This window comes from Callithrix jacchus, chromosome 17, assembly GCF_049354715.1.
Source record: "Callithrix jacchus isolate 240 chromosome 17, calJac240_pri, whole genome shotgun sequence".
NCBI lineage: Eukaryota > Metazoa > Chordata > Mammalia > Primates > Cebidae > Callithrix > Callithrix jacchus.
The window spans coordinates 23892915-23919928 of record NC_133518.1 but is presented as its reverse complement, the minus strand read 5'-3'; the positions used below and the strand labels follow the sequence as shown (position 1 = coordinate 23919928).

The 27014-nt window shown below is 37.8% G+C and overlaps 2 protein-coding genes and 1 pseudogene across 9 annotated transcripts in view; 1 reads left to right on the top strand and 2 right to left on the bottom strand.

Moving 5' to 3' along the window:
* Window positions 1–24072, bottom strand: part of SPTSSB (serine palmitoyltransferase small subunit B) — a 27121-nt gene extending 3049 nt beyond the window's left edge. The window contains exons 1-4 of one of the 6 annotated variants that reach the window (XM_008983542.5): window positions 23990–24072; window positions 13409–13501; window positions 11700–11792; window positions 4285–4324 (exon numbers count right to left, since the gene is read on the bottom strand). In XM_008983542.5, the coding sequence (XP_008981790.3) occupies window positions 4285–4324; window positions 11700–11780 (121 nt within the window). In that variant the 5' untranslated portion in view covers window positions 11781–11792; window positions 13409–13501; window positions 23990–24072. The remainder of the gene's footprint in view (window positions 1–4284; window positions 4325–11699; window positions 11793–13408; window positions 13502–23989) is intronic. The other 5 variants (XM_054247332.2, XM_078353916.1, XM_078353917.1 and 2 more) reach the window with 5 other exon arrangements.
* LOC144579880 (uncharacterized) overlaps window positions 1–27014 on the top strand; it is a 62625-nt gene extending 35611 nt beyond the window's left edge. The window contains exons 4-6 of one of the 2 annotated variants that reach the window (XR_013528456.1): window positions 43–158; window positions 18607–18739; window positions 20565–27014. Coding sequence is in view for 1 of the 2 variants with exons in the window: in XM_078353912.1 (XP_078210038.1) it covers window positions 43–158; window positions 18607–18632 (142 nt within the window). In the remaining variant the exon portion in view is untranslated. Of the gene's footprint in view, window positions 1–42; window positions 159–18606 lie in introns of both variants that reach the window. The other variant, XM_078353912.1, reaches the window with a different exon arrangement.
* Window positions 24997–25564, bottom strand: LOC144576457 (uncharacterized; annotated as a pseudogene). The gene has a single exon (XR_013528455.1). The product of XR_013528455.1 is annotated as an uncharacterized LOC144576457 (transcript).

The following is a 27014-nucleotide window of genomic DNA, read 5'->3' as shown; positions in this document are numbered from 1 at the left end:
TTTCTATCTTCTGACCTGAAAATGTTTCTTTTTTCTTTTGAGGAAAAGCAAGATGCTTTCATACTATAAGACTGTGGACTCCTTGGGCTATGGGGAAACCCTCACTGATCCTTGTATACTTGATGCTGGAATCATGCATATCACCAAGATAGTCATCAGTAAGTATTTGCTGAAGGAATGAGTAAATGAATGAATGACAAGTAATCAACTTAAACAAATAATATAGAGCACTTATAGTCTCAATCAAAGTAGGATACACTTAGCTATTATTGATTTTCATACAGCTAGGCTTTCATAAGAATTAATACATTTTGACAAGATTGTTTTCACAAATTAAAAATGGAAAGCCCATGTGTGATCAGATCACAATTATCTGTAATAATGGTTAAGATAATCCAGTCAGATAGATAATACAAAACTGAAGCATTCTGACTGTCTTACAGAATGAAAAGTCTGACAGCCTCCCACCTTTCCTAGAAGCCAGAGTAAGAACTAAGTGATTTGATTTAAATTACTTCAATAACTTATATTATGAAACTTAAGTTGGTAGGTGGACATCAGTGATAATTTACCTCCAATGTTCTTTTTCTCTCCCCGCTCTGGATGCACACAAAGAGCGAAAGTCAATAGGGTTAGGTCTTGGAGGAAATGAATGACAGAAGGAGAGTGTCTTAGGCTGTTTGTGCTGTTATTACAAAATATCCTAGACTGGGAAATTTATAGATAATAGATATTTATTTCCCAGTTTTTCAGGGTGGAAGTTCAAGATCAAAGGCCCAGAAGGTTCAGTGTCAGGTGAGGGCACTTCCCTGTCTCTACTTCTAAGATGGTACCTTGAATGTTATGCACTCACATAGCAGAAGGGATGGAAGGGCAAAAGGCTGACTCTGTGCAAAGCCTTCTTTTATACAGGCTTTAAGTGCTTTATGGGAAAAATATCATGTATAAGGGGCTATGGGAAACCTGAGCACAGCTCTGAGGAAGAGACTTTTAAGTTCCAAGGGATCTTTATGAGTCAGATGGATAGAATAGGCAGAGACATGGGGAGAACAGCCAAGACAGAGGGAACAACCTGTGCAAAGGCTGGAGGTGGGAAGAAGTAGGCTGGTTTTGAGGGGCCAGGGAGGGAGCAGGGAGCGAGATGACACTAAAGAGGCAGGAATGGCCAGAGTGAGGCCAGGAGCTACAGGGCCTAGTTGAGTAGGTTTTATCTTTAATCTCTGAGTTAGGGTAATGCTGTGGTGGGTTTGAGAGGAGACTTTAAGTTCATGCGCATTCCATGGCTGCATTCCAAAGCCAAGTTGAAAGGATTTGGGGGCTCAATTATTTCAGAAAATCAGTACCTCTACTTTTCCCTTGGGCATTACTCTTCCAGAATCAACAGTATAATGAGACTGTGTTTAAAATATTCTTAATGCTTTTTTCACTTTTGCAAATGAGATAATACTGCTTATTTAGAAATACTATTAACTTTTTCTCTATATGTTATTCTTTTTAAAAATGTTTTCCTCTAAACTTGATGACTTTAAAATTGCTCTTAAAACTTATTTATTTATTTTTGAGATAGAGTCTCGCTCTGTCACTTAGGCTGGAAGGTAGTGGTGTGATCTTGCCTCACTGCAACTTCTGCCTCCCAGGTTCAAGAGATTCTCCTGCCTCAGACTTCTGAGTAGCTGGGATTACAGGAACATACCACCATGCCCCAGTATTTTTTTTATTTTTTTTGTATTTTTAGTAGAGGCGGGTTTTCACCATGTTGGCCAGGCTGATCTCTAACTCCTGACCTTGGGTGATCGCCTGTCTCTGCCTCCCAAAATGCTAGGATTACAGGCATGAACCGCTGCACCTGGCCTGGTTATGGCTTTTAAAAATGTGCTAATTGCTGTGAATGGTGGCTCACACTTGTAATCCCAGCACTTTGGGAGGCTGTGGCAGGAGGATCACCTGAGGTCAGGAGTTGGAGACCAGCTTGGCCAACATGGAGAAACCCCATCTCTACTAAAAATACAAAAAGTTGCTGGACATGGCGGCAAGCAGCTGTAATCCCAGCTACTTGGGTGGCTGAGGCAGAAGAATCACTCGAACCTGGGAGGCAGAGGCTACAGTGAGTTGAGATCTTGCCATTGCACTCCAGCCTGGGCAATAAGAGCAAAATTTCATCTCAAAAACAAACAAACAGACAAACAAACAAACAAAAAACACGAATTAAACTAGGCACGGTGGGACAGGACTGTAGTCTCAGGTACTAGAGAGGCTGAGGCCAGCATGAGAGGATCCCTTTGGTCTAGGATTTCAAGTCCAGCCTGAGCAACATAGTGAAATTTTGGCAAAAACAAAACAAAATACCCTAAATTTAAAAAAAGATGCATTGATTAATCTCCTGACTATTGCTTTCTCTATTCAAATTAGAATTCCTTGCTTGGGCAGCCCTGGCCAACACCTTAACCATGGCCTTGAGAAAGACCCTGAACCAGAGGCGCCCAGCTAATCTGTATGCAGATTCCTGAGCCATAGAAAGTCTAAGATAATCACTGTCTATTGTTTTAAACTGCTAAAAGCCAATCAATCAATCAAACAAACAAACAAACAAAAAACAGATAAAAGCACACCAACAGCGGATACATGGAAAGACCTTGGTCACAAATACCCCAAATCTGCAATGACAAATCTGGCCATTTTAAATAACTTTTGCACTGCTAACAATTTAAGCAGTTAAGATTAAAAAAAAATTTTTTTTTCTTGCCAGTTTCCACAATCTCAGCCCTTTAAGTAGCCAGATCTGATATGTGCAAAGTGTCTCTTGAAAGCCCTGATTGTCTCTTTTTATTTGATTCATTTTCCCCTTATTGATGAGAAGTAATTTTAAAGACAGTTTGTCATTTCTTATTATGAGATGGTGAGAAGAGAGAGCCTTGGTTATTATTGGTGAACCATCTGCTACAATCTATTGTTAGAATACATACCATTTTTAGGTTCTAGATTTGCTTAGGTAATATATTTCTACCTTCTGTGAGTCAACTTTATTATCTCCTATGGGACTATATAAATAATTAAAAGAAAAAACCACTTTAGACAATTTGATGAGTAATGTGGTTAGGAGAATTCATTCATTCAATGAATGAATACATTTTGAGTACTACTGTGTGGCTCCTTCTGAATATTAATGGCTTCAGAAAGACTCTATTCTCAAAGGCATTACAGGCAGGAGATGTTCTTTCAGGAAGCAGCAAACTGGACCATGTAACAACATGCAGTGATCTAGGGTCCAGGAATGAGCAATAAGTGGGAGGAAAGGACATGGAATAATGCTAAGAAGAAAGCTAGAAAAAGAGGCTGCATGTGAGGATATAAGTTGACAGAAATATCATGAAATTAATTATCCACAGATAACCTAGACCTAGATGACAGCAAACATTTTAAAGTCCTAAATGTTCACAATGAAATGTGATATTAATCTGTCCACTTTCTTAGAGACCTAGTGTTATATTTCAGCAAAGCTAAACCAAGAACTTGAAATGCTCACTTTATTCAGGCACACCATGCATCTCCTGTTTTTAGTTATGTGCTTTTGAAAAGATAACTTTTGATATATGGAAAAGAAGGAGAGGGTAGTTTATTCTTTTTAAAAAATTTTTTCCTCTAAACTTGATGACTTTAAAATTGCTCTTAGAACTTTAATGAGAGTGTGTATTCAAAGGTAGCACTCTGAAGGAGACTGTGATGTATCTTCAGGCAGGGGTACAGTGGTCTGGATAGAGTTTAACTCTAACATGCTGAGACTGTGTGATAATACTTGCTGAAGACTGAATGTTTCTGTCTTGGAAGTCCATTAAAAGGTTATTTCATAACTGGGAATGCAGAGTAAATGGGTATTTCTTATTTCTGATTGTTACTACTCTTTTATCAATGAGTGACCATTTTCCTGTCATTTTAGATTTGTGTGAAGTGAAGGAGATGAAGTTACATCTCCTCTCTCAGATGGAGAGGGAGAAGATTCGAAACTCATGACTCATATTACTCAGGGGCAGGACTTAGTTCAGGCTTGGATGGAGAATAAAGTGAATAAATGTAACAATTTTAAAAAACACATGTGGTAACACGAACACTAGTGTATGAGTCATGGAATGTGAACACTGTTGAGGGGAGCTTGCAGGAAAAGTGGTGGCTGAGCTTGCTCAGGGAGCTCTTTGTTGTTGTTTTCTGTTTTGGGGAACAGGACTGGCAGGAAGTTAGGCAACTACATTGAAAGAGGAGTAGCAGATGATTTGGTGCAGTGGCATTTACCTTGGCAGTATTGCAGAAGATGTGATTCTGTAGCCCTCCCCTGCCAAAAAAAAAAAAATACTCCAAGTTATTAGATTTTCTCATTAAGGAATTTCCCATTCAGAAAAGTAGCTATTCTCTTGGGGAAAAAAAGACTTAATACATTTTGGGTTAAATTTACTTCTAGAACATCAGAATCAGGATTGAAAGTCAGAAGGACCTATAGTTGATTTTTGGGTTAACTCCTTCTCATCTCACTTTGGAACTCTACATCAATTACTCAGCTTCATTTGTGTGTGTGTGTGTGTGTGTGTGCGCTTCATATTTGGAACCTGAAAATCTGAGAAGTGATAGAAGTGTCCTGCCAGTTGCAGAGAGAGATGCTGTAACTAAAAAGAGACTGTTTCTGTAGTCACAGTAGCTTTCTTTGGAAACAGCTTAATATGACATGCTCAAGTACAAGCCTTCCTTTAACTGAGTAATTCATTTATTTAAAAAATTAGGCATATAGCGATTTTCTTCCAAAGAATACAACATGGAAAAAGTGATTAAAAAATGAGTAACTTTACAGTGAAGGAAACTGATAAGCCCTGCTTCAGCCAGATGATCAAGGCCAACATCAATTATTATTAATCATGTTGATAATATGTCTTCATGATATGATATCAAAAAAGGACATTTTACCTCTGTGGTCTTCTTCCCAATAACCCATACATAGCTCCAGCTTAATCATGACAAAGGTAGCAGACAAATTTCAATAGAGGGGCATTCTACAAGATACCTGATCAGTACTCCTCAAAACTTTCAAGGTCATCAAAAACAAGCCAAGTGTGAAAAATTGTTACAGCCAAAGGAGGCTAAGGAGGCATTATGACTAACTGTAATGTGGTATCCCAGATGGAATCCTGGAACAGAAAACAGACATCAAGTAATAACTAAGGACATATGAGTAAAGTAAGAACTTTAGTTAATATTAGTATATCAATACTGGCTCATTAATTATAATGAATAAGTTATACTAAGGTAAGATTTTAAAAGGGGAAACTGGAAGCAAGGTATATGGGAACTCCCTGTATTGTCTTCTTTATTTTTCTGTAAATCTCTAACTGCCCTAAACACTGAAGTCTATTCAAAGGAGAAAAGACTAATTATGAAAGTCTTCAAAGGTCCAGAGTTATTCTATTCTAAACTCCAGTGAACGTTGCTTATGCTTTTCTTCCTATCTAGAAAACTTTTCCCAATAACTATGTACATAGATGAGTAATATCCTTGTATAAGAGACTGGCTTTTAAATTTTCTGAAACACAACAGAGGGAAAAAAATACATTTTACATTGTTACCCATGGTGTACAGATGAACACACACACAAACACACACATACACACAAGTTGTGTGTGTCATATAACTGAAATGAAAAATACTTTGCAGTGCATGATATTTTTTATTCTATTCTGTTCTATTATATTTATTCTTGTCTATTCTAGTTAATTCTACCTTATTTTGTTATTTTCTTCTAATTGCAACCTGCAGTTGGAAAAACCCTACTTTAAGGTTTAATTAACTTAAGGGTTAGCTTCTCTAAGATGTCTCTGCATTGTTCAATATGGCAGCCACTAGTCATCCAGGGCAATTTAAATGTCTAGTGTTTAATAGCCACCATGGCTAGTGGCTACCATATTGGAGAGCAGAGATAGAGAATATTTTCTACATTGTAGAGTATTTTGTTGGATAGTGCTATGGATTCTCCCTATCTGTTGCTTGCACTAATGAAATAGCCTACCTACTTTTCTCTTTTTTACCTTACAATCTGCTAAACTGCTGCTAGAATTAATTGTCCAAACTTAACAGATTCATTTCTCTTCTTAAAACTTTCAATGGCTCTCCATTTCCTACAAAATAAAACCTTTGGTTAAGGCCCTTCACAGTTTCATTTCTTCACTTCTCCAGTTAAATCTCTTAACTCTCCTGCTAAATGCCATTCATTCTAAAGCTTCTATGTTTTCATTCATGCTCTTTTCTTTTCTTGAAATTTTCTTATGCCCCTTCTCTGCCAGATAAACTCCTATTTTAAGCTATTGCTTAAAGAAGCTATTTTAAGGCATATCTTCTATACCCTTTCTTCTATGGAAAATTCTCACAAGACCCCTCCCCTGCAAAGGAAAATATATTACTCTCTTTTATGTGTTATCATTGTAGCAACATTTTTAGTTATGCACAGTCTGTTTCCCCCACAAGACTATGAGGGCTATGGGTACTGGGAATGTACGGCATTCATCTCATTATCCCCAGTGCCTGGTTGGTGCGCTGGTCTGATGGCTGACTGACTGATGCAGCTGTAAGGTGGTTGAGGGCAGGAATCACACTCGAACTTACTTAATATTCCCACAGCACAATGTGGGGATCATAAAAGGTGCTTCTGAATTCTCATTGTCTGCTTTCAGGCAATGAGTTTTAGACAGATTGTTCTGTGAAAATTCAGTACAATCTATTTTTCTGAAAGATGGAAGAGAGCTGGTGTTAAATTTTTAATATATATATATATATATATATATAACAAATGCATTTTTATTTTCTCATAATGTTAAAAGTTCATGGACTCTGCAGGGGCATAAAAAAGACTTATGATGTAGTTTTAAATCCCATTAAAATTGCTTTTAGAAGTGCTTGCTCTAAGTGAGTAATAATTTAAAATTGGTAAGTAGAAAAGTGGTTCTAATGGGAAACAGCCCATGCTGGGAACACCTGCACACTTGAAGACCTGAATTCTATTGCAGCCCTTTTCCTCTCTTTCTATTTATTTATTTTACTTGTGTCCTTGGGCAAATTCCAAAATCATTTTGTGTCACAGTTTCTCCATGTGTAACATTAAGGTAATTGACTCTAAGCCTATTTGAGTGATGTAGTAAGGAGAGTTTGAATGGGTTTTGGCTCTTTAGAAGTAATCGTAATAGTCACGACAACTGTAGTATCTTGTCATTACTTGTGGATTGGTAAAACTTTAAACCACTTGCAAGATTTCACTAAATTATAAACTCAAAGACTCTTTGTGAGATACAAAGACATACAATTATTTCTTGTATTCAATACATGAATGTGGTTTAAATTCATCTGATTAATGGCAAAACCTCATATTGCTTTTGTGTAAGGATTAGGCATAACCACAGTGTATTGACTTCTCAGTTTCCAGATACCTTGCTCTACATTTTCTGTGGGTGACCCTAAAGTTTTCTGTGCCCCACAGAAAATTCCATCCTTGTCTAAATTTTGGGGGGAGAATTTCCTTTTCATCTTAGAACACTCCCTAGCCTTTCTTTGGCAACCAATTCTCATGTTGACAGCAGAGTGAATACCAAAAGTCAGATTATAAGTGAGGATTTGGTGTCCAAGTTTTTAGAGGGAGCTGATAAAAACCAACTTAAAAGTTTATGATGAATCAAAGCTAGGGAAGAAAATCAAACAACCATAGGGCAATTAAGAAACTTTCTCTACACATTCATTAGTTGGATAATTTGATAGACCCTCTAGAGAGTAAGAAACCAACAATTGTAAGTCAAAGCACATTATTGCTTTAGGCAACAAAGTTACTCTAATTAAACTTTATAATCTTATACTTGGACATTTAGTGAAATGATATATTAGAAGGAAAAACTCTCACCAACAGTTTAGTTAAGTTGTTGTTGATATAGTATTTTGTGTTATATACAAGAACAGAGTGCTTTGTGGCTATCTGAACTCATCTTATTTAAATATTTATTTTTTATTGAGGCAAGGTCTCGCTCTGTTACTTAGGCTGGAGTGCATAGGCATGATCACAGTCAGCAGCCTTGAACTCCTGGGCTCAAGAGATCTTCCTGCCTCAGCCTCCCAAGTGGCTGGGACTATTGGCCCATGCCACCACATTCAGCTAATTTTTTAAAAGCAGTTTTGTAGAGGGCAGGTTGCACTTTGTTGCCCAAGCTGGCTTGGACTTCTGGGTTCAAGTGATCTTTCCACCTTGACCTCCCTCCCATGGTGATGGAATTACAGGTGCAAGCCACCACATCTGGCCTGAACCAACTTTATTGAGTTCCATTTTTATTAACACTAACAAAAGCAAAACAATAAAAAACATGTATTTCTAGTCCAACTACCAATTGACGCCTTTGCGAAATGTGGCATGTGTTGAGCAAGTGCAATTTCAAGGCAGTCCTTTTCTTGGTCATCTTCTGATAGATGACAGAGAAATTTATCAGTGAAAAATTTCTGGCTGGGAAAGAAAATTTGGAATTTGACTTTAACAAAAATTCTCATGATAATATAGAAAATACTAAATTCAGATCAGATTAATCTCAATATTGTATGGCTATCAAAAAGAAGATATATATTTAGGAAACAAAAAGAGTGCCATATACATTGATGCTGAGTAGATATTTGGAGTAGGAAGAGAAATTTGTAACAAGGGAATGGTCTATCTTGTCTTGCTCCTGGTGTCCTTTCACTTCCTAACATAGAAACAGGGCAAGTATCCCTGTTTATTTCTGGCGCTGAAAGGGAGAGTAGGGCAAGGTTTAGCTACAATGTCATTTCTTAGTATGAGCTTCTTTGTAACTATTTTATTTAAAAAGAAAAGAAAAGAAACTCTGTTGTTATATAAAGAAGGACAAGAGAAAATATATAGCTCTTTTTCCTTTCAAATATATTGTTGCCAAGGGATGCCAGGTTGTTTTTAGAAGCAAAAAGTAAACAAACTGCAACACTAACAATGGCCTTAAAGCCACTAAAAGTTATTTGCCAAATCATTAAAGTGTATCCACATTCACAGAAGCATTATTCACAATAGTCAAAAGGTGGAAACAATCCAAATGTCCATAGACAAATGGATGGATAAATAAGATGTGGTGTGTACATACAATGGAATATTATTCAGCTTTAGAGCACAAGGAAATTCTGGCACATGCTACAACACGGATGAGCCTTTGTTGATAGAGTGGAATAAGTCAGCCACAGAAATGGTATAATTTCACTTATGTGGGGAATCTAGAATAGTCAAGCCATAGAAACAGAAGAATGGTGGTTAGCAGGGGTTGGGGAGATGTGGAAATACAGAGTTGTTGTTTAATGGGTATAGAGTTTCAGTCTGGCAAGATGAGAAAGTTCTAGAGATTGGTTGAAGATCAATGTAAATATACTTAACACCATTTAAGTGTACTCTTAAAAATAGCTAAGATGTTAAATTATATGTATAGTTTACCACAATTAAACATTAAAAGAATAAGTGAATAACCCTAAAAATTATGAAGGACTGAATTTTTAAAATAAACTTTAAAACAGTCTGAACAATATTTGTAATATTGTTTAATCCAAAACTGAATAAACAAATAACCCCAAAGTTCTTCAAATAATAATTATGAGGTCCCAATTGAGGTTCCCTTCTTCGTTTTCAAGACATAAGGGGAAACCTGGGAACTGCCAAACCCCCAAGAACCTTCTTAAGAAGAGAGCTGACATATTTAGGTTTATTCTTGGCATTGGTGAAATTCTAATAGCTTAATCTCCTACAGTACTTGTGGGAATTGTGAATTCTATGATATTCTTAACTGCCTTAGGAAACACTTGCTTGATGTTTATTTCTAGAGCCTTTGCTTTTCTTAAGAGCTAGAAGTCTGACCATGAAAAATTAAGACTTTTTCTCATCCCTTCTTATTGTTATTATATTTTATGAATCTTCAGCAACTGAAGATTTTTATCCAATGATTTGAGGGTGAAGAAGGTAAGTTACTACAATATTGATCTGTCAGAAGCATGTTGTTCTCAGAGTTCTGCCAAACAAATCTGGTTGTACAAGGGTCTCATTAGCCAAGACCTTTCCAATAGTGTTTTCTAATTATAATTGCCTGTTTCCTTTACACTTTTTTGGGGGTAACATTGAACAGATATGTTTATAAAACTTTTTTAAAAACATATTTATCTGTCTCTCCCACTTCTGATTATTATTTCTTATTACACTGTTTGGAAAGCTCTGGTGATGAGGTCAGTGTTTTTCTTATTTTGGTGATTGACAACATCGAACTTTCATAGATGTGATTTTGTGACAATAGTAATCTAGTCTGCTGGCGTTTCATTTCCCTCAGTTGATCTGCTTCTGTGTTGCAGTTATTAATGCTTTTACAGAAATGAGTGGAGGCTAGGGGTGGTGGCTCATGCCTGAAATCCCAGCACCTTGCGGGGCTGAAGTGGGAGGATCACTTGAACCCAGGATGCTGAGGCTGCAGTGAGCTGTGGTTGCACCACTGCACTTCAGCCTAGGCAACGAAGTAAGACTCTGTCTAAAAAAAAAAGAAAGAAAAGAAAAGAAAGAAAAAAAGGAAAAGGAAAGAGTGGAGAGCTAGGCAGATCAGGCCATAGAGACAGACATAGCATTGATAAGGTGCTCTCTTTGCCAAACCCTGAATCAAGGCACACTTTCCTGCTTGGTGGGTTACACTGCTGTATTCCAGGTCAGATGGTTTCCGAGATATGCTGGAGACAGAGACAGAGGGAATGTGGGAGGGAAAGTAGAAGTTTATAGTAAGATTCAGGAGTATTCAGTCAAAACATGTTGCTTTAGGCACCTAAATTACTTAGATTTTATAATCTTATACTTAGAAGTGAGTTACTGAGATGATATACTAAAAGAAGAAAACTCTCATTGACAATTTAGCCAGGTGGATTTCTGATTCTCCTGAGAGCAGTGTAGATATATTACCGCTGGCTTCATCCTCCTTCACCTGCTTCCAGCCATACGGCTACCTATATGCTTCCAGTGCAAAGCAGAGGATTAGTGAGATAAAATGATTTATTCCCTCTGGAAAAAGCTGGCTTGTTGCAGGACCAATGGCATAGGGAACCTTCCAACACGTAAAAAGACCTATACTGAGATATTGTGTAAGTTGAATAGTAGCCGCCCAAAAGCTGTGTCAATGTATTGGAACCAGTGAATATGACCTTTGTGGAAGAAGAGTTTTTGTAGTACAATTAAGAATCTTGAGAAAAGAGCATCCTAGATTACCCAGATTAGCCTTAAATCCAAGGACAACTGTTTTTAAAAGAGAGACATAGAGGAGAAGGTCCTGTGAAGACGGAGGCGGAGATTGGAGTTAGGTACGCACAAGCCAAAAAATGCCTGAAGCCGACAGAGCAGGAAGAGGTGAGAAAGAATTCTCCCTAGAGCCCTTGGAGGGAGCACAGCTCTGCCAACACTTTGACTGGAGACTTCTAGCCTTTGGAACTCAGAGAGTAAACTGTTGTTTTAAGCCACCAAATCTGTGGTAATGTGTTACAAGAGCCCTAGGAAGCAAATACACAGGTCTTCCTTAGACATGGTAGAATCTTATAATGTGAACCCTTTGCAGGGAATAGAAACCTTTTTTTTTTTTTTTTTTTTTTTTTTTTTTTTTTCTGAGATGGAGTTTTCTTACGTTGTCCAGTCTGGTCTGGAATTCCTGGACACAAGTGATCCTCCTCACTTCAGCTTCTCCAGTAGTTGGTATGATAGGCATGCACCACTGCCCCTGGCAAAAATAGCAGTTTTCAGTGCCAGTGTGGTAGGCAATGACTAGATACCTAACTTAAATTATCTCTGTTTTAAAGATGAAAAAGCTGAGGCTTAATGTCTCATGAGGGCCATATGGGGAGCTAGGTAAGAATCCTGCTGACAGGTGGTATGGTGAAGTGGTTACAAGCTTGGGTTCTGGTCCTGTCTGGGTTCGAATCCCGGCTCTCTTCTTACTAATTTTGTGACCCTGGCCAAGTTACTCAATCACTCTGACCCTCAATTTCTCCAACTGCAGAATAGGAATGATAAGATAACTTCATTCACACAAATGCTGGGATGACTAAAAAGTATAAAATATTTAGAATAACACATAGAAAGAGCTAAGTGAATGTTAGCTGCTATGATTACTACCACACTATGGTAATATGCTGTTGCTAGGTTATGACTACCAAGCAAAGAATGAAATCATTAGATCATTTTTAAGGCAGGGCATGTAACTTTTATTGGTTACCAAATTCAAAACCAGTATTAGGGAGGTTATTCTTCAGAATGTTTACTCAATTTTGGTGTGGCTGTCATAAAGGAGACAAAAAGCCTTCAGTAACCTCAATGGTAACTGTTCTTTGCTGAGTACCTTACAGTATTTTACAAATGCCACGCATCCAACAAGTATTTTTGAATTAGTAAAATCAAGCTTTATTAATGTTAAGGTAATACTAAGTTTTCCAAAATATTTTGAAATGAAGAAACTATTACCAACCATTTCAAAGTTACAAATTTCCTAAAACACTATAGCAAAAGGCAGAGGATTAGGAAACAATCATTCATAAGATAAATCTACTTCTTTTTGCACATCCCCTACCCTTGACTGATAGGTCACTTTTACCATAGGTCACTCAGTATAGATTGAATAAAATTGAGCAGGCAGCTAGTAATATCTAGGTGGTTTTTCTTTTTTTGGTAATTCTGTTTCCTTTCGTTTCTTTATTAAAAATAAAAGAACCAGAAAGAAAATGAATGTTCTATTATAAACACTAAGCATCTTCATTTTAATTTTTAATATTTCTGTAAAACAGTGTTTTCATTTTACCATATTTTTTCTTAATTTGTCTGATCTGGTTAATTAAATGCTTATTAAAACATACATTCCTCTTTTGTACCAAAGGTCTTCAAGGATAAGATGCTGCTCCATTTAAATAAAAGATGAAGTATGTCGAAACACAAGCAGGCTTTAACCAGCAGACCCATAAATAAGAGAGTAGCTGGTGCTACACAATTCTAACACTGGCACTTATACTGGGATTGACTTCTTCTGGGCTAGGAGTTCTTAACCTGGAGGTCAAGGACTTGGGGGAAGAGTCCTATGAACCCCTTGCAATGCATGCAAATTTTGCATAAACATTGTTCTGCAGACATTTCAAAGAAGTTTGCAGTATCCATAAGCTAAGACCACTGTTTCAACATCAAATGACTAAAGCTAATTGCCCCATTTTATTTCTTTGTAACATCTTAAATGCTGATATTATATCTAGTGTATAAATGTTTGCTGGCTGCTTTAAAAATGCCATCTCACAATCAAAAAAGTGAGATTTCTAAAAGCAAAGCTCCATGATATAATCAGAATTTACTTGCCTAATAAAGTCCAGGTCTGGGTCTCCAGCCTTGCTCCTTCAGGAAATGATTCTGTATGGGTTACTTCTCCTCTCTGGGTTGCTGTTTCCTCATCTGCAAAATAAAGATTTGAATTAAATAAACCAAAAGATGTCCTCATATTTTAAAATTGTACTGTCCCATGTAAAAGGTCATTAAACCACCTAGATGGATAATCTCTCACAAAGGTCTAGAATGTATTATAAAAACAAGTCACAGCAAGCCAACCTTATTTGAAAAACTATTTTTAGAAAATGTCACAGTTTGAGGACGTGCCATTGACTAATGATTCCCCAATTACACTCTGAGGACTATAAAGTGTCACAGGTACCAGGGTTGAGGGGAGGCCCAAGGAGGGACAAAGAGAGGGGCTAAGAACACCCCACCTCACTTCTTTTGGAGGAGACTGCTTTTGATCTGTTTTCTAATTCAGTTTCTGGGTGAGATTTTTGTCTGTAGAAAATATCTCTTGACTTTATTAGTCTCTCTTAACATGGGGGACACAGTGAAGAGATTACATTAATCGCTATCTATAAAAAATCTGTCTTTCAAATCACATTGGATATAGTCAGAAGCTTTAAGGCTTATATCTTATTGTGCCATTTATTTGATGTGTCACATCAGGCATGTCATACAGTTTTTCTCAGTCTTTTTCCTCACATATAGAACAGTGATACTGTATGCATAGATTAGTTGTGAGAATTAAGTGAGAATATATCTATGACAATGTCTTGTAATTTTTGAAGTATCATAAAGATGGTTAGTGTGTCTTCAGTAGTTAGACCCAGGGTTTTGCATTTTGCCCTGACTATTTGTAGCATTTTTTTTGTCCATATGAATTAAGTTATGAAAAGTACATATGATCAAATTTCCAGGTGATCCCATATTATGGGGTAGGTGCATAAGAGATTTAGCAGATTGCAGATTCTGAGGGTAAAAAGAGGAAATAAAGATTCCTGTTCTTTCATACAAAAAGTCAATTGGCAAGAATAAGACTGGAGAAAATTTGGCTTATAAGGAGTGCAGGTAAAACCACTAAGGAATTTTTATTGACTTCAAGTTCATTTTGAACTTATAGTATTGTGATATGATTGGCAAATAAATAAATAAATAAATAAATAAATAAATAAAAATAAAGAAGCAATCCAGTATTCTTACATAGCTGTAGAAGTATGGTGTCACCTAGCGAAAAAAGGTTATGCCTTTTGGCCTTGTTTAGCATCCTTCTTCCAGCTGTTAAAATGGTCACTCCAGCAAGCTAAGCATATCCATAGAAATCTAGATGGAGAAATCCTGGAAGGTTTCCTCTGGGAAATGCTGGGAGATTTGTGGGGAGGAATGTGTCATGGAGGTCTCAAAAGATCTAAAAGGTATTAAAGGGTGTTATAGGCTGTTGTGGAGAAGAAGATTTAGAACTGTTGTGTCGTTTTCAGAGGTGAATCTTAGGAAACACTTTAAACGATAAGAGCTGTCTAAAGGGGAATGGGTTATGTGATGAGGTGGTGAGAGCTCCATTAAGAAAATTGTTTAAGCAGAGGCTAGACAACACCTTCTAAGGGTTGCTATGAGTCAGGAGGCAGTTTTTAAGAAGATACTACTAAAATCTCACCAGTTTTAAGATAATATTTCTATAGTAGAATTAAATATTCCACTAGAGAATGATTTACTTTGTTAAAAATGTTTTTGCCATATTAAAAAAAGTGTGGAGTTTGAAATTGGCAAAGTGGAGTTTGCTATTGCACAGTATTTGGATATTGTTTAACCTCTTTGAACATTAGTTATGTCATCAGTAACATGGAGATTATTAATTATTTCTGTATTGTTGTGGAGATTAAACAGCACAACATTGGTGAAAGATTCTTAGTAATCACTGGTCTTAGTAAGAGCTCAAAGATAGCAACTTTTGTCACAATTATTTGTTCCTTCTATTTTCTACATGCATTTTGTTTCCTCTTATCTAACAGAATCCTTATAGGTGATTCCATTGAATCCTTTAGGGTTGTATGATACAAGTGGGTAAAATGATAACTCCCATGAGTCTGGGAGAAAGAATTTACCCTGAAGGAAGTTAGCAGATCACAGAGGTACCAAGTCATCTGTTTTGTGTTTGCATTGATGTTTGTTTCCTCCCAAATAGAGGTAACCTGTGGAACAGCTTTTTTGTTGTTCTAAACTACAACCTGATTTTCCTGCCCATCAAAACCAGAACTAGGCCAACCTGATTGATTTCTTTTTTCTTTGTTCAAAGTTTTAGGCAACAAAACAACCTATTAAAATTTTAAGGCCCGAGCTCTTTATCACAGAGTAGACATGGTATCTGCAGAACTATTGGGTTCAGTTATGTATGTTTCTATGCCTATTTTTTCTATCAATAAAGAGAACTTAAATCAATTTTACCTAAAAATTACTCAATGGGTGAGTTAATAAAAGAGAAGCACTTTACTATTCTTAGAAAAAGATCAAACACATGAGATCCTGTTCTCTCAAGCATACTGCCAAATATTAAGTAAGAATCTTCCACTTCAAATGCATGAAACTAAGGGACAAATGTACTGACACCCACCTCCTCCATGACAGTCCTTTGGTAAGGAGTTCACATCACATTTTTAAGCTGTTCACTTTGTTTCTTAACTACTTTTTGCTTTTTCTTCTAAAAATCAAATTTGTACTCCACAGCATTAACTGTTGTAGATTCTTCCCACTCCCCCAGATATTAGAATTGATTTTTTTTATTCTATAAAAAAGAAATTAGAATCTATAGTTAATCAAAATTGATAACTGTGAGAGTGGGAATGATCAAGGTAAAGCTTGTTATTGCTTAAACAGTTGCCTTATGATGACAAATAATTAGATTAAAAAGCTGCATGACCAGACTGTGAAATAACTTATTTAAAGGATTATAAGAGGAACTGGGGCTATTTAACATATATTATTCATAAAGCCCATGAAACTTCAGTAAGCACTTTCCACAGTATCTAATTTAGTGAGTAGTAGTTATATTATAAATGCAGAGTTTAGGCAACATTTATAAGAAGTTGTTGAATTTTTCTGTTGCAGCTTTGTGCAATATGATAGTAATAGCAATATGCACATATGTATATTTCTTTGTATTATCTATAAATATATATATACATGCGCTAATATGTATGTATATTGTTTCTAAATTTAAAAGTTGTCAAATTAATTTATTTTATAATTTTAAAATAAGGTGTCAATTATGTTCTTAAGAGTTTACAGTTGCTAAATACTAGATTAGAAAATTACTTATTTATTTCTAAATTTTATTTCCATTATGTTGGTTCCACTGTTTCACTTAAGGGATTTTAGAGAAGACCAAATGTAAACTTTTTAGAAAAAACATTTCTTTAACTCTTAACTTCACTAGAGAGATATGATTCTATGTTATATGACAAATAATGCTTCTCCATCAATAGTATAATACATTTTAAAAAGTCTCTAGAAATAGTACAGTTAATCAGATTTTCTTGGCTATTTAAGTGACAAATACTGAATTTTGTATATTATGTTCAATATTAGTGAGGGTAGATCAGATAAAGATAGTAGTTAAGTTAGAATTTGTTGACAACTCTGTCAGAGAAATATTGCTGCTATGCTAATAGACTTTGATTTTTAAGCACAAAGAATAATTTGTTTATTAATAGTTTTGACCACTGTTAAAGCTGTACCTGCTCTTATAGATATAAAATATCCCCTGAAATATCACAATACAATTATAAAATATCATATGAAAAATAGACACCCATAATTTTACCATTTTTATAAAACTTTGTATATTGTTAACATTTTAGAATTTTTTTCTATGCATATTTTTCTGTCACTCTTGGTTGTAATAAAAGTATGTATTTCATTTTGTATCTTGATTTTTTCAATTAATTTTGCTTAAAAGTATTTTTAAATATCTTCACACAGTTTTCTAATCATCTTTCTAATGATTGCATTAGGCTAAATTTCAAGGTACCTCAAGATTTATACCATTCATACCACAAGCATTTGTTAGTCACTAATATAAGCTTAGCATTGTCCTAGGCACTTTACAAAAACTTCAACCCCTGTGCATTCTATGGGAAGATGATAGAGGACGTATAGATGGTACCTGAAAAAAAAATCCATAGAGTCTCAAATTCAGTGCTATGACTCTCCTAGTGTTAAGTACTCCAGTTGTTCATTAGGTTGTTGATTATCAGCCAAGGTAGTAAAAGATATGTGCATATGTTTTTGTAGATCCTGTGTCAGTGAACTTAAACTACCTTTTTTCTTTTTCCATTTCTCTATCTAAGCAGATATACAGCAGTCATAGCCTAGTAATAATGATCAATATATTTTGAGACTAAAGGAAAGTTCTGTCGGGATGGTTGATCAGAACAGCTTCTATTTCCAGTGGGCTTGGGTCTGAGTGCCAAGCATCACCTGGATATTGACATGCTTTTCTTCATGTGTAATGGCTTCCAATTCAGAGATCCCACAGTCATCAAAGGTTCCATGCTGAGTAATTAAAACAAAAACGTTTTTGTGACATTTAAAATTTCCTACAAGGATCCCTTTGGTAGGGGAAAAGCCCAAGCATATTCTCTCTGATAGAAGTAGAAGAAAGCAGCAAAGTTACTTTGCTTCCATATGTTGGTCTCAGGTTAACTTTTCATCTCATTTGAGTGGTAACAGATTACTCCATATGAGGAGGCACTATGCTAATTTTGATTAAAGGTCATGCAAAGAAAAAAAGAATTCGATTTTCAAAAGAAGCAAAAGATAATACAATATCCTTAGGTTTAGATAAGACTAAACTTCAAGTAAGATACATCTATATATATATATATATGGATATTTGTTTTGTTTTATTTGTTTATCCATATATATATATATATGGATATTTGTTTTGTTTTATTTGTTTTCTACTTCATCAGTGAACATTCATTGATTCTTATGGGGCATGACATTTTATGTGGCACAATGACAATGTTCTAGGACATAAACATGAACTGGTTGGTATTTTTGGCTATCGATGGGGAATGTAAGTATGGTATTATTGCTCCAGAAAAGTTGCTTTGAACATGACATATTGAGCTTTTTTACCTTCTATCTTTTTTTGAATCCTTTTTAACTTTCTTGTTCAATAGGTTACTTACATTTATTCCCAAATTCTCTTTTTAATATTTTTGTAGATCTTGAACTCAAAGTGATAATTTAAGCTTGGAATTACTAATTGTCATCCTTTGATCTTATAATGGAGCTGAAAGAGCAGGGATGCAATACTGAAATGGCAAATAGTCACCTGGAAGCTGCCATTTTATACTGGTAACATTTTTTTTATTTACTAAGCAACTTATGTTTCAGAAGTTTGATAAGCACTTTATATTAATTACTTTATGCAGCTCACCTAACAACAATATAATAGATGCACTACTTTTTTTTTTTTTTTTTTTTTTGTTAATGAATGAGAGCTTGTAACATTGCTCAGGTTGGCCTTGAACTCATGGCCTCACCTCCTCAAGCTCCAGGACATCTGGCCAGAGCCATCGCAGCCCCCTAGATGCACTACTTCTATACCTGTTTTAAAAATGAGGAAATTGGGGTACTGGGAAATTTTTAAATTGGCACAAAGTCTCTTGGTGATTGCAGAGCGCACAGTCTTAACTACTCTCTCAGGCTGCCTCTCTATATAAGGAGTTCTGATCATAACCTGGCAAATCGTTTATCCATCCTTCCAGCCAGCTGGCCACTCAATCAAGTATCTAGCAAGGACGTAGGAGGGATGGGATATAAACTGTCAATAAGATAGACATGGTCATTGTCCTCAGGATGCTTTCTAGAGAAGAGAAGGAACAATCAAGCAAGCATCCACACACAGTGTAGTTTATGCTACAGTAGGGAAGTGTATGGTACTCAGGGGCATAGAAGACTCTGATCCAGTCTGGAGGTGTCAGGTCAGCAGGTCAGAAAGTTGTTGTCCTTATTTGCCTGTGTTCTTCAGCCATTTTGTAGCATACATATAACATATCTTCAGAAGGAAAGGGCTTTGAAATAAGGTCCTCTTCTATCTTGTTACCCAGATGCCTGCCACATAGTAGCTGCTCAATCAAAATTTGTTGAATAAATAAATGAGAGTTCTAATGCTTCATAATAATTCCATTGTGACAGGGGGTCCTTCGAGTTATTTCTAACTTTATATTTATTCTGAATAGTCTTAAACACTTCTCCTCTAAGCTTGAAATAAATGAATATATCCTTTTGACTTACGAATTCAAGTCTCTTCTTTTTTTTTTTTTTTGACTAGAGACAGAGTCTGGCTTTGTCTCCAGTCACCATCTCAGCTCACGTTAACCTCCGCCTCCTGGGTTCAAGCAATTCTCCTGCCTCAGCCTCACCAACAACTGGGATTACAGGTGTGCACCACCATGCCCAGCTAATTTTTGCATTTTTAGTAGAGACGGGGCTTCACCATGTTGGCTAGGATGGTCTCGATGTCTTGACCTCATGATCCACTTGCCTGGGCCTCCCAAAGTGCTGGGAGTACAGGCGTTATCCACCGCGCCTGGCTTCTGCTCCCTTTTAAGCCATTACTAAAAGCTTTAGTCCAAGAAAGCTCCTGCACCCATTATATTTTACCAGAAAGAGAGCTCCCAGGTCTCTTTTAAACCAAGTGCCCTGAGTAGGGATTCTGGGACAATCTGGTAAAGTAGAGACTGGTTGCTTTTTCCCTTTTTTTTTTTTTTTCAGTTGGTCTGTGGATTTGATGCTCTGCTCACTTTACAAAGTTCTGAAAAACTTGTTCACTTGTTCTTCCTTTACCTGGGCATCATGGCCTGGAAATTTCTCTTACCTCACTTCTCCCCAACGCTTTCACTCTTCAAACGGTGTTAACTTTGGGGAACCAGTTCTTAATTATTTGCCACACAATTTTCTGGAAGACTACAAGAATCCAAGACAAAGCTAGAGGGAGAGGCCAAAAGTAAACTGAAAACCTAGGCTAATGATTTCCCTGAGCAAGAATTTTTGTTATTATAATGCAGTATTTTACATAGGTTGCAATTCTCGAGAGCAGGTGTTGGGTTATGTCTTCTTTATGCTCACTTGGAATGAATGCCTTTGTGCTATTATACTATTTTCCCTAATGAAACAGCAGCAAATATAGGCAGCAAAATAATGTTGGTGGTTGAAGCTAATGCCACGGAGAAACCAAAGCTTCCCAGGGGAAGAGAGACGTTAACTGGGAGCCAGTCATCTTTTTGGTGAGTTGCAGTGGACAGATTTGTATGTGATTTTACATCTTTCTAATTGCATGATCTTACTTCCTAGCCTGATCCCTCTATTTAAAATTGTACCTTGTTCTTTTCTCTGTTTTATGTTTCCTCAGAGCCCTTAACTTCATTATATAATTTAGTTATTAATATTGTCTGACATCTCAGGAACTTTTGTCTGTTTTATTACTTATCCAGGGCCTAGAAGTGACCTGGTACAGGACAGGTGTGCAATAATTCATTTATCTGTTGAATAAATAAGTTATTAATCCTGATGAAAGCAATATTTAAAAAGTAACTATGATTGAGTTTTTTCCTACACGTATTGATTTTATAAATAACTGGGCATGGTGGCTCACACCTGTAATCCCAGCACTTCGGAAGGTTGAGGTGGGTGGATCACCTGAGGTCAGGAGTTCGATACCAGCCTGGCCTACATGGTGAAACCCCATCTCTACTAAAAATACTTAGCTAGGCATGGTGGTGGACACCTGTAATCCCAACTACTTGGGAGGCTGAGGCAGGAGAATTGCTTGAACCCGGGAGGTGGAGGATACAGTGAGCTGAGATCGTGCCATTGCATTCCAGCCTGAGCGAAAAGAGTGAAACTCTGTCTCAAAATAAATGAATAAATAAAAATAAAATAAATGGCTGGACATCAAAAATTATTTTACATAAATCTTATAAGTAGACAAAATATTACAGTAGGACCTCTGCAAAAGCTTTGATGGTCAAAACTCACATGGATCCTATTTCTATCATCATGATATGCTCCTCAAAAACATACACATGGAAGAATAAACCTGTGCTGATGAGAATAGAAAATCCTTGAGATTTCCTGAAGCAGGTAGACTTGAATCCCTAAAACTAAGGGCATGATTTGTTTCAGTGTACTCATAACTGTCCGGCAGTAAGGCCAGGGGTGCTTGCCACCCCATGACACAGTGAGGCTCACTAGTTTTATATTTCCATTTCTGGATGAAGCATTATCATTTGATTTTATCTTAGTACAGGATCAGGCAGCTTGTGGGAACTCAAAACATAAAAGATGAATAGAGGAACATATTAATTATTTGGGAGTGTCTTCTACATTTGAGGTTGTCATAATCACAGCAGATGCTTTCTGACAATGACACGTTAGTATGCTGTGAAGACTTCAGTGATTGCTCCAGCTTCTCCTCCTCCCGGCCTCACAGGTTCTGGATTAATATAACAAGTGGATGAGTCCAAAACGATATGGCATTGCAAGCAAATCCTCAACAGGACTTTTCGTTCTTTTTTCTTTTTTTGTGATAGCCATTCTGGTTAGTGTGAAGTGGTATTGTATTGTGGTTTTGATTTGATTTTCATTTACCTAACCACTAATGGTTAGCAAAAACTTTCTTATGTGTAAATTGGCTGTTGGTACATGCTCTTTGGAGAAATGGCTATTCAAATTCTTTGCCCATTTGAAAATGGCTTGTCTTTTTGTTGTTGAGTTATTTATTTTCTGCCTTAGGAGGATGGTTGGAGGAAGAGGGACTCACACCTCTCAGTTGCTTTCATCTAGAACAGAGCTCTGCAACACAAAGCTGGGGATCATGAGTAACGCAGCAGCCTGCTTCTCTCAGGGTATACTACAGAGTATGATCTAGGTTGAGAGGGGGCCCTGTGTTACTGGCTGCACCCATCCATAGTGAAACACCATCCCACTCAACTGGAGGTTGCAGGGAAATGTGTTGTGATTCAAATGCTACAATTGTTTGCAGTTCTTACTGAAATATAAGAGATTGTCTTGAATAAATATTTTCTTCATGCTGTATGTTCTCAGGACAATTTCCAGGAACTTTAAATGGTTATTTATCTACAATTTTCACCAGCTAATGGTGAAAATTTTTTAAGGAATGGATTCGAATAGCTCTTTATATCACCACTCTGGAAATGAGTCCATTTGGATCTTTTTAAATGAATATTTTGTTACTTTTATACTTGCTGGTAAAATAGTGGTAAAACTGTGCTCCATAATTAGTGTAGTAGATATAAAATTGATGTACAATTATAAAGAGCAGTTTTTATAAAAGTACTTGCAAATTTACAAACAGTGAATTAAAATCAATGAGAGTTGAAGACTGACTTTCAAATTCAAATTGACTTTCAACTTCAAATCTAGTCAAATTCTAGAATGAACATGCTTTGGTTTGACAAATAATTTTCAATTTATTGTCATTAAATAGTTGTAAAGAAATATCTGGATAATGAGAGTGACGGTGCATTTCATACTACAGCTTGTTGGTTTTGGTCTAGTTATCTATGTACAAAGCCATCACAGCCATTGAAACAGTCACCAAAATGACACCTGTTTTAATCAGCATAGGAATAATTCAGATGTGGAAATCAAGTTATTAAAATTCGATACCTTTATGTATACATTTTAAAATTTCACTAGCAAAAATGACCATGTATTTCTTAATTTTTGTCTAATTCAAAATAAGTACTGCACCACAAAGTCTTTTAGTAAAACAACTTTCCCAACTCCCCTGATACAGTTATTTGGACTTTGGGGTCTCTTACATTTAACAATTCTTCAAACTCCATATCTGATCATGCACTGGGTTCATATATGAATTGCCAACGAGTTGAATATCACTTTAGTGGAAACAAATCTGGAGTCCCACTCATATTTAAAATGCTTCTCTATACATTTTCCCCACTTTTCCTATCCTTAAGGCCAAGTTAACTATTTAGCTAACTCTAGCTAGCTGTCATTTGGTGAAGAAGTTTGGTTACTTATAAAGGATCACATAAGTATCTTTGAGAAAATACATACTGCTTAATATGTCTAAGAGAATGTTAAAATGTATTCCTTGCTGGAAGTTCTTCACTTTTTGGCAGTTGAATTGTGTGTACTATTGCTTAAAATACAGCAGTTTAAATAACTTATGGGCAGAGAGGGGTTGTATAAGAGCACGGAACTAGGTAAAGATGAATATTTAAGAAGGAAACCAAGCACCTCCCAATGATATTTCCCTGAATAGTTAATGGACTACACAAAGGTAAATAGTGAAAATAGCAAAGTAATTTTCTCTTCTTTGGTTTGGAAAGTTTCCGTGTTAAAGTCTGGCTTCTGTTGAGTGAAACATCTTAGTTTCCCACATAGTGAAAAAGGTAAATGGAAAAACCCACCAATTTTGAAAATTGTAATGCAGTTAAATAGTAAACTGATTAATTGCATTAAAGCTCACTATTAATTTTTTCCCCTATAGAGAAAGGAATACTATCCTACTAAAGCTACTTCACAGTCCAAGCAGGTATTTTGGAAGATGCTTACCTCCCGGTTGGGTTTATCTCCCTGCGGCTTAGGTGAGCGCCGAGACTCTGGCTCCTCCCCAGCTGCTGCGAGCTTCCCACTGCGCTGGGCGCCTGAGAGCCTCCGGAGTTAGGTGTTCGGCCCCGCCCTCTGGACTATTGCTAAAACTCCAATTCTACCAGGCTGATTCCGTTGATTAATTATTGACAAAAGGAAAACACTCCTACGCAAACTTGTGTCCAACCGCACTGCTCCCAGCGACTCCTTCCAGAAGAGAATGCAGGCTGCAGCGCTCCCCTCCCCCCTTGCTCTCTGGTCCCAACTTCTCAGACGCTGCCACTCTCAGTCCTGGGCGATCAGACTGGTCCTCGGAGGAATGCAGCTCAACGACTTCTACATTTAAAAATTTGGTTTTCTGCAGCTCGTTCGCACTTCTCTTGGGACCAGCATCTCGGGAGGGGGCGCTTTCCCGATGCAGGGGAAGCCGGGGCTCGGAGAGCAACAGAGGCAGCAGAGGCGTCGCTGTCACCTCCGGCTGCTGCAGTAAAACCCCGAGCCGAGGCGGGGACGGGGAGGAGGGGATAGGGAGGCGCCCTCCCCCGCGCTGGGGCTGGGATCCCCTACACTACTGAAGGGGCACGTCCTTTGGCGGAGGTAGAGGAGCGGGCCGAGGAACAGGAGCTGCGAAGGTGGGAGCTCTGGGGCTTTAGCCCAAGCAGCGTTAAAGCGCGCAGGGAAAGCCCGCGCCCAGCATCCCTCGGGCCGCAGACTTCGGCAATGGGGCGAGAAGCCCGGGTGTCAGCAGAGCGGGACTGCGGTCTCAAACTCGGCATCAGGCTGCGAAGTGAGCCCGGGGCTCAGGCCCGGCGGCCGGCGGCCAAGAAAGCATCCCACCCCGTTTGTTTGTCAAAAACCAAAGAAAGCAAGCCATTTGAGCACTGGCAGCTAATTCTGGTGCCTCTGAATGTGCGAAGCGCCCCTCCCCGCCCCACTCGCATCCTGCCACCTTGCCCGCCGTAGCTGGGAGGTTAATCGTTAAAAAGGTGGACTCCCTCCGGGGAAACGGATGGAAGGTTCGTGCCCGGAGAACTTGTGTGTGCCCACTGACAAGTGCAGAGAATAATCTGGGCCCGGACTGCGGCAGGAGGGCGAACTGGGGAAAGAGGGCTGGGAGGCGGCGCGGTGGTGCAGAGACGCGCAGCGCCTGCTCCCGCGGCCCCCGGGGCTGGCGTGTCCTGCGCTGACGCTCCGCGCTCGGATATCTTCCCCGGAGGGCGCGGGACGGGCGCGAGCACCTTCCCTGGGAGCCCACATCCGTCACCAGCGATGGCCTCTCCATCCGGAGCAGGGCTTGCTGAGAGCGGCAGAATACCCTGAAGGCTCCGCGCTTTGTATCTTCGTGGCAGAGACCCTTTCTGCCCGAGGCCCAGGGGAGTCCGGAAACGAAAGCCTCTTCTGATGAATGAGCATTTGGGCAGCATCTGCCCATCAGCCCCCACTATCGAAGGAGGAGACACTGCACATGCTCGGCCAGGGCTGATTGTGCTGAAGCGCGAAATTTAGCTGCTGGCAGGTCTCTGCTTATCCTCACAACGCGCTTTCAGCGGGTTCTGCACTGCCAGGACTACGAAGAGGGAGGCTCACGTTATTGGGCGGTGGTGTCTCCATGCAGGAGGCAGGACGTCCCCAGAGGAAGCTAAAGGTAGATGGGGGTAGGGAAGGGAACCAATTGAAACAGCAACTGCATGGAGCCGGTGTTAGACATTTTACATGGTTATCATTTTCTTTTGCTCCCGTGTCTAAATAGCAGCAACCACTGATAGAGTTTTTTTTTTTTTCTTTATCACTTTACGTTGGTCATCTTTCCTTATCTATTGGCTTCTCCCGACACGCCTTGCAATGTTGGCAGGGTAGATATAACCACTCAGGGCACGTACATGAGGAAGTAGAAACCCTAAGAAACGACTTGGCTGGGGCCACCAAGCCCATTTGTGGTGAGACCAATACTATTTACACTAGTTTCTAAATCTTATTTTTCATTATCTATTTTCCCCACTTGGTTGTGACACTCGACCGTCCACGCTGTGATTGGACATTTGTGGAAATATAGAAATAGATCTTCTCGACAAAGGTTTATGAAATGGATATAAGACCTTGTAACTACTACAATTGGAGTTTGGGGAAAACAGATACAGCTGGCAGAGATATTCAGACCATTAAAAATGGTCTTAATTTAATTTAAAAAATGATGTTAAATAACAGACACGTATTATAACCACACACAGGAATACTTTTATTTATATCTTATGCATACATAAGATTATTTATATCTTTATGTATATCTTATGAATAATATACCTTTATGTATATCCAAATGGAGAACAGATACTCCATGTTTTCCATAAAACCATAGAACATTCTCAAAACTTAACTAGATCACAAACTATAGGTCAGCACTTTTTTTTTCTTTTTGAGACAGGGTCTCATTCTGTTGCCCAGGTTGGCGTGCAGAGGCATAGTGACAGTTCACTGCAGTCTCAGCGTCCTGGGCTCAAGTGATCCTCCTGCCTCAGCCTCCTGTGTAGGTGAGACTACAGGCACATGCCACCACACCTAGCTAGTTTTAAAATTGCTTGTAGAGACGGGGTCTCATTTTGTTGCCCAGGCTTAGGTCAATGCATTTAAAAAGCAGAACTCATGCAGACTACATCACCCATCAAAATACAATAAGGATAAAATTAACAACAAAAATTTCTTCTAATAAATATACTATTGGAAATGTAAAGATGTTTTGAATCTGTATTTAAAAGCACGAATGGGAAAAATACAAACTATTTAGAAACAGAAGAAAAACAAAAACCCTACATAACAAAACTGAAAGAGTACAGAAAGCCAAACAATCTATGAAATTATACAGTAAATGTATTTATCACAAAACAATGTACAAAGAGACTTAGAAAAAAATGCAAAAGAATTATGTTAACTGATAAAAATAACAGAAAATAATGAAATAGGAAAGTATAAAAGCAAAAACGAAAATGAAAAA